Source organism: Convolutriloba macropyga, chromosome 8 (assembly GCF_964194025.1).
Source record: "Convolutriloba macropyga chromosome 8, txConMacr16.3, whole genome shotgun sequence".
Classification (NCBI taxonomy): domain Eukaryota; kingdom Metazoa; phylum Xenacoelomorpha; order Acoela; family Convolutidae; genus Convolutriloba; species Convolutriloba macropyga.
This window is the reverse complement of record NC_134475.1, coordinates 27,425,064-27,437,996: the sequence shown is the minus strand read 5'-3', so window position 1 is coordinate 27,437,996 and position 12,933 is coordinate 27,425,064. Positions and strand designations below refer to the sequence as shown.

Here is a 12,933-nt window from a genome sequence, read left to right as displayed (position 1 = left end):
AAAAATTTTGGTATCTTCTTTGAAAAAGGAAAATGCTAAAAACAATTTAAAAAGCCGGTAACTCTACAAAGTTGCTCTATTATTATTTGCCAAAATTTCTTGGGGGGTCCGGGGGGAGGGGGCACTTAAAACAACTTAAGGCTGATTAAAAAGTTCCCAAACAAGCTAACACCTATTACACTTATTTAACTCGTACAAGGATTCTGCTCCATTTTTAAGATTTTCTCAAATGAGATTCAGAAGATCTCCATCACCCGCATTCTTCGCAGGAACGGCTGAGGGATGACACAATTCAATTAAATGCAACTAATATACACAAAGAATGATATTTTAATTGTTTACATTGGTCCCACATTTGCTGGTTCTAATTGTTCGTTTAGATATCAAGTAGGTCAGTGAAATCTGTTTTAGGTTCCTAGAGACTGAAGAAAAAATGCGGGATTAAATGATGAAGATGAGTAGAATGGCCCAAATTGACGTCACAGAACGAAAGTCGATACCTCTAGACCAAAAGAAAAAGCACGAGGTGTCGCAATGCATTCAAAATTACGCCGCACCATTTAATCAATCTCAGCTAAAAATCAAAAACCTGCAAAGTAGAGCCTCTTTTCAAGCTATGCCAAGCTTATCTTATGTACGATTTACCTGAGTTTGTTCTCTCTCAAGCTTATACCACACCCCCTTAAACTGCGCATCATCACTTTCACAGTTTCTAACTATCCTTTTTTTCTTCTGCGATGCAGGCCCATCTTCACAGTAGTTGCGCCTGTCAAGACCCCCTAACAGGTTATGATCCCAGACCCTGGTCTTTGAGCTTAACCGCAAAAGAAAAACAAGATAGTTTGAAACTGTGAAAGAGATGATGAACACTTTAAAGGGGAGTGTTAGAAGGTTGAGAGAGAACAACCTAATGTAAATTGTACATAAGATAAGCTCGACAATAAGCTCTACTTGTTCAGCGTATACTTGGCTAAAGAATTGAAGCCTTGAGGAAGAAGAAAGAACGTGCAAACGTGTTATAGGACATACCCAAGTTCGAGATCTTAAAGCCAGTTGGTGTAAATGGGTAGCACAAGGCTTGCGAGTACGAGTTGCCGGTTCGAATCCAGTACTGGTCCATTTTCAGAGTATTTGTACCTGCAAAGACCCGCTAACACCCATAACAGACCCCCAACACATCGCCTTCAATTTATTTGCTTGTTCATGTCATGACTTTTTTACATTCGAAACCAATATTGTGCTCTCCAGATTAAAAATTTTGTGCTCAAGGATACTTTTTTATCGTTCATCTCTAGGAAATTTTTACTTATCAGCGAAAAAAATAGACTAAGAAAAAAAATAATTAGAGATGACGTATATCAATGATCTTTTTTGTGCAGTTTCTCTGTGAATTGATGGCTCGAATCCAGTACTGGTCCATTTCACATTAGTTGCGCCTGTTTAGACCCCCGACACAGTTCCCGCGAATTTGAGTTGGAGCAAAAAAGGTCTGGATATGAACGCATAAATTTCTATAGATATACACTTTTGAACGCACAAAAATTCTTGAAGGTAACAAAGTTTGGACATCAGCACTTTCCATTTGCGAGGGTCTGGACAAACCAACTTTCGGTTGGGATCTCAACTTGGAAGGAAGGCAAAAAATGGGTTTTAATTTAGTTGGGGGGGTTGCATAAATTTCAATCACTCTATTGAACTGCTGATTATTTATTCAGAATTTTTAGGTATTGTTGTACTACATTGTTGAAATACGTCAATAAAAAACAATGAATGAAGGATCTGTAAAAGTTAATGTAAATTTTCTTGGAAATCTCTTACTTTACCTTGTTGTTATATGATGTAAAAAAATTAATTCTCTTTTTTTAAAAGTTGCACAATTTTATCTATTACTTTCGAACACTCGCTGACGTTATAATTCTGTTTACTATAAGTGCAGTAACTTCAAACGCTTCAGCGTACTTGTAATTCAATTAGGCTTGGATCGAGAAGTGGTTCCACCAAAAAAGGAAGTAAATATCGTTTTACAATCATTCGATAAAAATTGTCCAAATTAAAAGCATCAAAGCGATCAGATTTTTTTTTGAAAAAAAAAAATCGACCACATTGATTTCCTTGTGGAAGAAACGGCTCTAGAGTGAATTATCTCCATCTCAACAAAAATGCATTTTCTCGGAAATGATAGAACATTTATGTCAAATATTGACGAACAATAAGGCCATCATATGACCGTGAAATTTGGCATTCTGTCTGACCAAATTAACAAAATTAGATTTTTTCTATTTCAACAAATAATCACAAAAAGCTTTGCGCAATTCTAAAATTCACGTGTAATGACAAAGAAGCTTGACTTACCTAAAGTCGGAATGTTATCCATGGTAGATAGATAGTTAGATATAAGAGTAATATTGCTTGCTATTCAGCGAATTCGCTAGCCTTCCCTGACGTAAAGAAATGGAGGAATGAACAACTACTGTTTTATGTTCCCGTGTTACTACCAGGAAAGTCCCCCCTGAATGGGAAATCCCACCGCCGTTTTTATCCGCTTTATTGCTATTCCACCAACCAGCCAACTGCTAGCCGTATTATACGAAAGAGTGCGCTTTCAAATAAAAATACAAGAGGCAATATTCTGTAAAAAGAGAATTCGTTTTTTCAAACTGTGCAATATAGCTCTGTTGTATTGTCTCAAACTATCGTACTATTTATTACTATCTACAAATGCATAAAACAATTTTACAAGTTCTGAGTCCAATTCATGATGCAATTTTTGACACCATTTTATAAAGTTGAATGCGACAAAACACTTCATAAAAACCATTGTTTCAGAACTACCATAAAACTTATGTGAATACAAATAGCTGAACATTATATTGAAAAAATTTTTAACTCTCCCTAAGTTTACGTTTTCAATTCATAATTCGGACTTAATTCATATTGAACTGTGGCTGTGCAACATTTACGACCAAAATAAGTTTGCAGACCAATATCAGTGCTTTTTCCATGTATTGTAATTCAGGGAATCCACATAAAATCGTCTTGAATGAATGCGATAGAAGTTGACCTCCCACCATTCTCATTTTTGAACAATAGGTAGATAAAGTTGCCATGATTTATCAACACTACCGCAGTAATGTAATATGCAGACCTACGGGAAAGGGAAAAGGATGAGGAGGAGGGGGGGTTGAAGGTAACAAATTGCTTCCTTCAAGTTGTCAAAAAGTATACGTGTGATAAACTAGCCGTGATCATCGACCCCGTCTCGCCTTTTAAACAATTTACTCAAGGTCCCTCCCGAGTTTACATTTAAAAAAAGCAATCGAATTGCATTTATTACAAAATGATATTCAACAGCAATCACAGCTTAACTCACGCGATGAATTTAAACGCTAAATGTTCGTTCCGCAAGCATTTTTTAGGAAAAGAAGTTTCTCCTTTTACCTTGATTTTTCACCCACTCAATCACCCTATCTCATTACCCTTTCTTCCCAATGTGCGCACTCAAATCGCACAGAGTTGGAGAACTGGAATAAATTCCAAGCACAACTACACAAACACGGAGAAAAACTAACGCGATAAATTTAGGCAGATATATAATTTTTAACCCAACATTTTCAGCAGGGAACTTTAAGAAAGCAAATATGCAAGTCACAGTACTTGATTGCCTGCCCTCATTATCCTGCACAGCTAGTGAAAATGACCAGAAGAAAAGAAAAACTTAATTGGTGTTTGCTCTACATAATTCTCTGCCTTATATTTAGTACCGAAACTACTCAATCTACTATTGGTGAACTCGGAGAAGAGACCGTATCGGGACAATACAGTTCCAGAGAAAACAGTCCCGAATAGTAAAATATTCAAATTTGTAAGACAAAAGAGTCCCAGACAAAATTGTCCAAGCAAAGCAGACAAAATAGTCCCGAATAAATATCAAAACAATCGTAAACGTAATCTACATTCAATTAACAAGCATAATCTATGAGTTAAGAGTCTGAATACATCGTTTTTAATTGAACCTTTTCAAAAATTCAGTTACGAATCAGAAAACAGCTCATACGTACTTATTACAAATGTTTTAGGAGAAACAAAATACTCATGACCATTTGTGCACAGAAGCACAATATAATAGAAACAAGAGGAGATTATCTATTGAAACAAGATTCAATATTTTGAATGTCACAAACGATATTGAATTTAAAGGTTCCTCAGCTGTCAAATACGGCTCGTCTAATTTGACAGGCAGAATGTCAACGCAACGAACTCAGCAAATTTACTTGATAACATCTAAGTAGAGAACTGTAATATTGGCAGCAATTGCTAAAGACCAGCCCCCCATCGTTCAACTGACAGCTTCAGAAAAACTCTTAAATCTAATCTAGTTTCAGAATATAACAAACAGAATTATTCATCGAAAAAAATGAACAAAGCATGTAAGACAAGTTTTCTGTCTTCCTTACAAATTACAACAATTCATTTTATGTGCTCCGCTCAGGAAAAATAAGATGGAGAACCCCGACCTAGTTCATCATTACAGTTCAATTTCCAGGGTAAATCCAGTATAATTTTGTAAATTACCCGCCAAACACCAGACTGCAGTTTAAAAAAGTGTAACAATGAGGCGTTGGGGGGGGGGGTAGTTTTGCACTCTAAAAAAGGTTCAGGTAAATTTACCTGAAAAAACAATCTACTTGAACAGTTCAGGTAGATTTATCTCACCTGAAACCTACCTGAACACACCTGAAAATTACCTAAAATTTACCTGAAAAATTCAGGTATCACTGCCTGAACTTTTACCTGAACTTACCTGAAATTTACCATTGCCTAATAAATGTGTTGATGTTTCTTCTAAAGTTTGTATTCGTACTGTGTTTTACTTTAATTTTTAAAATTTTTTTGTTGTTTCACTGCTGAATGCAAAAACAGTTAATTTCAGGTAACCACACCTGAACTTGTTCAGGTGAAATTTTACCTGAAATACAGTTCAGGTGCTTTTAAACCTGAAATTCACCCGAACTTCCGGTTACCTGAACTTGGTTCAGGTGAGTTTACCTGAACTTTTTTTTAGTGTGTGGGCGGTGGGGGTTTATAGTTCTATTAGCGGGTTATACAGTGTGAAATAAAAGGATACTCAATTCATTGCAATGTTTTTTTAATGAAGGCTGCTATATCACCTTTTTTGACAGAGCATCTGTAGTCATTTGTTTTATGAAGAGTGTTTCTTGACTTTCGATTACAATCAACAGCCCATTCAAGGGGCTGAAAAAAGTTCTGGTCATGAAAACGACAGAATTGGTATTGACAGTGGTCATAGTTGTTTCAGAAAAGAACAAACTGTAGACTGATCTTTTTGTCTGCTCAGGGTAAAAAGTGTTGTGATCTTGATATGCTCATAGTAAGAAAACATACTGAGAAATACTATGATTCAGCGCTGATTTACAGTGCTACTCTGCTCCGGGAACAAATAAAGATTTAGATTTCACCAATAACCTTCTGCTGCTTAGCGTTTTAATGTCTAGCAAGAAAAATAAAAAACTCAATACAATCTTGTCTTTATTATTTATTTTCGTCTGAAACTTATAATGTTTGAAGTCAAAACCTTCAGTTTATGAGCACTTCTAAATTTCTTCATCAATTATTTCAACTTTTTAAAAACATTTCCAGAGCCAAAGTATTTGCTGCAATCAGTGGCAAACTTGAGAAAAGAGAAGAAAGAAACTGATATAAATGAAAAGGGAATTTATGCAAACAAATGACCATTTAAAAAATGCCCTGCTTACTCCTTTGTCAAACTGATTTAGAAACTTAACTTTTTCAGTCTAAAAAATTTGTGCTCGAAAATCCTTTTTATTCTGACAGCAAAATGTACGACGTTTTACTTCTACGTGAATTACTCCTCCCAATAAAATTCCGCAAACGCTTGCGAGCACTAATAGAAAACCCAAAGTCTTTAAAAACTTATTGAAGTAGGCACATTTTTCATGACTATCGTCATATCAAAAACTACTATCAACCTTACATTAGACGAAAAAATTCCAAATAAGTTGTGTACAAAACTTAAGCGAATGAAAAATTATGTTGTTGAAGAAATTGTACCTCGGCAACAATTTACTGCAGTTAATTGCACGAGCAAATGATCTTTTTTCTTCAACTCCAACTAAAATTGTTATTCAATTAGGATATTAAAAATTACAATGTTCCATTTACAATCTGAGATCATAGCAGTACTTCATTTATACGATCTTGTGTTTATTATTTATTTTCGCCTGAAACTTATAATAATTGAAGTCAAAATCTTAAGTTTATGAGTACTTCTAGATTTCTTCATCAATTAATTCAACCCTTTAAAAAAATTTCCAGAGCCAAAGTATTTGCTGCAATCAGTGGCAAATTTGAGAAAAGAGAAGAAAGAAACTGGTATAAATGAAAAAGGATTGAGGAAACAAATGACAATTTAAAAAAGGCCCTGCTTACTCCTTTCGCAAACTGATTTAGAAATTTAACTTCTTCACTCGAACAAATTTGGGTTCGAAATTTTTTTTCTCCTGACAGCCAAATCTCCGACGTTTCACTTCTACGTGAATTACTCTTTTCAATAAAATTCCGCAAACAATGCTTGCGAGCACAAATAGAAAACCCAAAATCTTTTAAAAAAATTATGGAAGCAAGCAAACTATTCATAACTATCGTCACATCAAAAACTTGCAAAATAACTAGCAAAAGAGAGAAGAAGAAGGCTTGTACAAATCTTACATTAGACAAAAAACTCGACATAAGGTTGTAGAAAACTTCAGTGAATGAAAAAATTGTTGAACAAATCAGCGTAGAAATCGAATTTAAGTGATAAAGTTGCTCTCTTTGCCAGATAAACAAAACCGATATCAAACGTACGTCATCCTTCTTGAAAGACTTTAACGATTTTTCAATTGTACCGAAACTTACATTAAACAGTTTTAAACGCCTTCATCATGAATTTCTCACCCAATAAGAAATCACGTGATAAGGACCACCTCAAGAAATTACAAAATTTTTCGTTATAAATGGGGAAAGCGAAAAATGACACCGATACTTGAATGGGTAACTGGCAGCAACATTTTTCAGATATCTCCGATACTAAACGGTGGTTAGTATATAGAAGACTCCCAAAGAAATGAAAATGGAACACTTGAGAACGGACACTACTCTTGTGAGTGCATGAAATGTTGCTTTTTAAATGTATTGCATCTCGGGAACTATTTACAGCAGTTAATTGCACGAGCAAGCAGTTACCTGTAACTCTAAATTACCAAGCACAATCCAGTTGTCGGAGTCAATATATAACAACATGAGGAACAATGGCATATGAACGTATTTTATTCTCGGTGTGAAGGGAATTGTCCAATCAATTTTATAAAGAAGAGGAAAAAATATGCGAGTCCGCCTTTTTTTCCAAAGTCCACTTCGAGTTCAAGCGTTGCATTGAGAAAAAAAGAAAAATGATTTAGTGGCACTCAGAGCCTATTTTTCTACTGCAGATTGAGAAAAGATTAAAATGACGCGGAAAACTGGAAACGCTATAAGTCTATATTGGTGAAGTTTTAAGATGGCGGTTTTTTAATAATGTAATTACCCGTATACTGCTGGTCCGTACATTAGATACTTAAACGACGGGGTTAATCGCGGGACCACATGTATAACTTGAGAGTTCAACCCCTAGTTCTACTCTTGGTATATAGTTAAGTATTAAGAAAGTTAAATGCAAATATGAATTAATAAGTTATGTTAAACAGCATCAATTATGAACCGAGCATGAAGGGATAGAATAGTTAAAGTTATTAAGACTGAGATAGTACAAGTTAGCACAGGTTGAAATATTCTAAGTTAACTTGTAACTTAGATAGAATTTAAGAGATATCAAATTATAACTTAGAGAAGTTAAGTCAAACTTACCTGATTTCCAAATTTGTGCTAAGTTAATATTTTATGACTTAGAGAGTTCTTAGTTAAGAACAAGTCACAAAATATTCTAAGTTAGAAAAATATCTCAAGTAAGCTGAGATTGAGCAAGGGAACAATACGGGAGTATGATTTTAAATCAGAAGTTATCAGGGACCAAATTGTGCTGGTAGTTGAGCGTGCAAGCTCCTTTTATACTTGCGGACACGTGGTTCTCTAGTATCCTATTGGATAGAGATAACGAGTGTCGACAGAGTTACCAAGGTTAACTTGGTGTTATCCGTGTGGCGTGATAATATCACGTCATAGTATTCTCAGTTTTAGTTAGTGATCTTAAAATAGTAGCTTATTCAAAACTACTTAGTAATTTGTTCACAGGTAAAAATGGACTTTGTCCAAATCAAGTTTGTGCTTCACGCACTATAACGTAAATTCTCAAAATAGCACTAAGATTATCAAATAGTGTTACTGAGTGTAGCACACTTCAGTACATCCCATCCCGGTCCATAGGTATTAAATCAAAACATCAAATTTTACATAATCGAATAAAATATTTAGCTTAATTTTATAATAATTAAGCATTTAAAGTTTGTGAGGTAGATTACTTGGTAAAAGTTCTAAAGTTCATCGTAGCTTCTTGTTTCTGAGTTCTCTCTTGAAGAAGGGTTGACGATGTCCTAAGATACAGGGCTGTACAAAATAATAGATCCAATTTTTTTGGATGGTCGTTATAATAGACCTTTTGAAGTTTTTCTATAAAATTGTGCTGCTAGTACATCTGACGTTGAATAATAGAATAATATAAGTTGAAGAATATACTGGTTAAGTTAATGGTCTGTAATGACAAGCGAGGTAAAGGAATAGGGAAATTAAAATTACTGCGCACAACACCATAAAGGCTAGAGTTGCCGCAATGACTCCCCAAATAAAGAATTCCGTTTCGTAATTCATCTTTATTTGAGTATTGTTGAAGAATAAATCAATTGAAGTAAGCTTTGTAGCTATAGTTTAAGGAATTGATATTTAGACTTAGTTGATCATTATGAATTAGCTTTAAGAAATAATTAACCTTGCTTTTTGTCATCAGTTCAAAATAAATAACAATTTCTTTTTGTTCAAAGTCTTCAAGAAATAAAATAACTTCGCATTGAAATTCAGAATAATATAATTCGGAGATTCTGAAAACTTTATCGTTAAAAATAATCTGTTTAGAAAAGTTAACCCATGCGGATTCAACATGATCAGAGAGTTGACAATAGTCTTTAAACCATTCGATATCAACACCTCCTTCAAAATATGTGTTCATAATGTAGTAGTTTAATTTTTGTGTCAATGGGGGGAATGGAAGACCAATTAAACTTTGAAAGGAATTGACAGGAAGATCCAAATAGTACTTAAACTATATATGGCGGATGGCGATGAATGCAAACCTGTTAACGAAAGGTTGTAACATTTCTATATCCGTGATCACCAAAATATTGAAGACTAACATTTTAATTGAAATAAGTGAGCGGTCGAAAGTTTAGATTATTGTTGTTAAGAATTTCTTCTGTATGAATAAGCTTTAGAATTTCAAATAAATCGTACTCAGGAACTTGATAAAAATAAACTACAATTTCATTAGAATTGTTATCTTGTAAGAATAAGATAATCTCTTGTAACTCAAATGTCCAATGAACTGACAATGGTGTATAGAATCTATTTCCAACTAAGAATGTTTTCGAAGTTTTAATAACTTGAGATTGAATAAATTCAGCGAGATCGCAATATGTTTTGAAATACTTAACGTCTACTGAAAGGTTGTAAGACATTAAATAAATTATGGAATTCGATGGAACAATTGAATGATGATAATAAGCTATCGGTAAGGATAAAGAATAGATTTTATTAGAGAAGCGAGAACAAATCAAATCTGCAATCTAAAGATAAGAATGGACTCCTTGTTCACCATAAATTGCGCTAAGTGTAATCATTGAAAATTGTTTCAATGAAGATTGAAGAAATGCGGATTACTTTACTTGATGTAAGTAATGTAATAAAGGAGAGTAAGGTAATCAAAATGGCTAATAATTAGGCGTTTGAAGTAACGAATAATTTTCCTCACCGCGGGAGAAAGAAGAAGAAGTAATGAAGGAAGTACTGAACATCAACAACCACAAATTTATCTATTCCATTCCGTGAGTGCTCAACGTGATGAGCGGAGGATGTGGAGTTGATGCTTCAGATTTGCGATCTCCAGTTGGAGCTCAGTAATCCGTTGTTCGAGCTGTTGAGAGCGTTGTCTTTCTGTTAGAAAGTTTTGCTGTACCTGATAAGTGAAGGTATCAAGCTGAGGAGTGAGGTTTGCTGTAATATTATCAAACGGGACTTGTATTGTTTGTCCTTGAAGGTTGTGATTAGTTAGTAGGTAAGAATTTTTGTTCGACAAATAACCAATGAGATTGAATCTATTGATGTTGGGTTGCAACTGGTAGATTAAATTTGTATCGTAGTTCGGGTGTCCACTAAAACCGGGGGTTTTAGCTTGTATCTCAGCTTGATGTTGTTTTTGTAGGCGGTCTTGCAGGGGGGTAGTTGTGTAATGATGAAAATTAAGAAATTATGGTCGTGACGATTGAGTAGATGTAGTGTTTGCTAAGACGTTGGGTACCGTACTGTTTGTCTTGGGTATATTTACTTCTAGCGATGTCGCTGGGTTGAATGTCTCTCTAATGAATTGTTTACGTGGTTGTTTCTTTGCAATTGTATCTTCAGTTTTAGTTCTCTTCTTGGATGATGTAACCGTCGTTGATGAATTTGCACTAGTTGCTTGAGTTTGTACTGCTGAAATCTTGATAGTTGAGAGAAAAGTTGTAGATGGGGTAACGTGAGTTGTGGGTTGGACTAGTTTGTCAAGTTGTTTAACTCCAGATTGAGGTTTAGAAGTTGATTGTGTATTGTATTCGGGCCAACCACTTGAAGGTTCCTTCTGAAAGACTGGTATCAGTTCGTTAGGGATTGAAGAAAGTTCCTGAAATATCAAGTATTCTCTACTCTTATTCTACTCTAAGAGTATATTTTTTGAAGTTATTTTGCAAGTATTCTCTTTTTCTTATTTTTTTGTATTCTCTTTTAAAGTTAATCAGTAGTGAATATGAAGTCAGGCTGTATTATATTATCATCATATAGTTTGATGATATCAAGGTAATAGAGGAATTAATCCTATACAGGAGACGTAGGAACGTTGTGATCGTTTCTATTTTCGTCTTTATTATTCTCATCATGTAGGTTTGGATAACCACTTTTATTCTCATGTCTTATAGCTTGTAAGCCTGTATTCTCTGTATAAGGTGGAGTTTGAATAACTCTGGTTGTATCTTCAGATTTTGGAACTTGCATCGTCCTTTCTCTATTTTTATCAGTATTATCATTTTCTGAGTTAGTTGCTAGATAGATAGAAGTCAGAATTGGAGCTGACATTAAATCAAATGTGGCAGCAAAGAGTGCTTTACCAAAATGAATAGATGCAATTGTAATTTTGTTAATTTGCATTGCTCGAATTAAGCATAAGACTATGTCGATGAGTAGCTTAATGAATAAGAAAGCGGCAAAGAATATTCCGCATCGCTCAATTATATATTGTATTTTACCAAAAGTTTCAACAAATTGATTATTAAAGAAGTCCGGTGAAATGAAGGAATCTAGATAAATAGTTCTAGGGTTATAATAATTCGTGCCTGAAATATTTGAAAAGGATTCTCTGCTATCTATTAATGACTTAGTAAAGTGTTTGAGAACTCCTTTCATATTGGAGTCGAAAGTTATTGAATTCCAGAAAGACATCATTTCTTTATATGTGTAGATAGAAGCATAAATACTTGCAGTAATTACATTCGCAGTTTGTTGAATAACTATATGTGGTTTAAAGAGTGCAGGTCCTCTTACTTTTGTGATTTGTGGGGTTAGTTCAACCCATGAATTATCATCGTCATTATCTAGTTGAAATAAGTTTGAATGTTTATCAGAGCACAATTGTTCTTCGGCTTCAGTGAAAGTTTGTCTAGAAATCGGATCAACGAAATGAATTTCATCTTCATAAAGAGTTGGTATTCGATTATAGCACTTATTAAGAATCTGTAAGGGTGAATGAAATTCAGGACAATTATATAGCCAGGCAACATTGCCATTTGTTTTGAGAAACATAGATCTGTTTCTTGTTAGGGTATATCCAGCTAAACGTGGATTTTCATGAGAAATCATTAAAGTGTTAAGAATAGTTGAGCGCTCTAATTCACAGTCATTTCTTAATAGCTCTAGAGTAGAGGTTTGAAGTTGCCGAAGATTATTAAAGTGCAAATAGTCAATTTTTGTTCCAAGATGTGCTTCGAAATCAATATTCTCATAAACTTGAGAATATGTTGTATCAACTGTCTTGTTGTCACTGGAATAGAATTTATTTTTTAGAGTTATAGCACCAGTATCGGGTAAAAATTTGTGAATGGGTTCTCCAGTGTTCATATCAAATCCGTCACGAAGACTAATGTATAGAGAATCATATGGCGTAGGATATACTATTCGTGGATGGCTACATAAAGACTGTGGTTTATTATAAACTTGGAACATAAAGCTTTGTAAGTCGAAATCTGACTGAGCTGAAGTAAATTTAGGATCCTTTACTATATAGTATTTGTCATTAGCTTTAATCATTTGAGCGTCAAAAGTGCGAATTATAGTGAAAAGACAATTATTGGGTTCATCCCAAGTGTATGCAAATGGATCAGTAGAAGTAGAATCGCAGCCTCCGGCTGATAAAGGACAAGGTAGAGGTATATTTTGCCAGTTATTAACTGTGCCAACTCTAAGGTTTACATTCAGGCTAACATTTTGCATATATGTTTCATAACTGTAGTGTGTAATCCAACCTCGGGAGTTACATTCATTGTTTCCAGTTCCAACATCGCCTGAGTTAAAGTTTGAGAATAAAGACTTGTCAAAATCGAATTCTACTGATTTAGAAGAAGAGGA

At 34.4% G+C, this 12,933-nt stretch overlaps 1 protein-coding gene across 4 annotated transcripts in view; it reads right to left on the bottom strand.

Moving 5' to 3' along the window:
• Positions 1-12,933, bottom strand: part of LOC142344050 (uncharacterized) — a 46,960-nt gene that overhangs the window by 11,675 nt on the left and 22,352 nt on the right. The window contains exon 1 of one of the 4 annotated variants that reach the window (XM_075395521.1): positions 2,353-2,656. The exons of the other annotated variants lie outside the window; for them this stretch is intronic. Coding sequence (XP_075251636.1) covers positions 2,353-2,374 — 22 coding nt within the window. The 5' untranslated portion in view covers positions 2,375-2,656. Of the gene's footprint in view, positions 1-2,352; positions 2,657-12,933 lie in introns of those variants that run through there. 4 annotated transcript variants of the gene reach the window in all.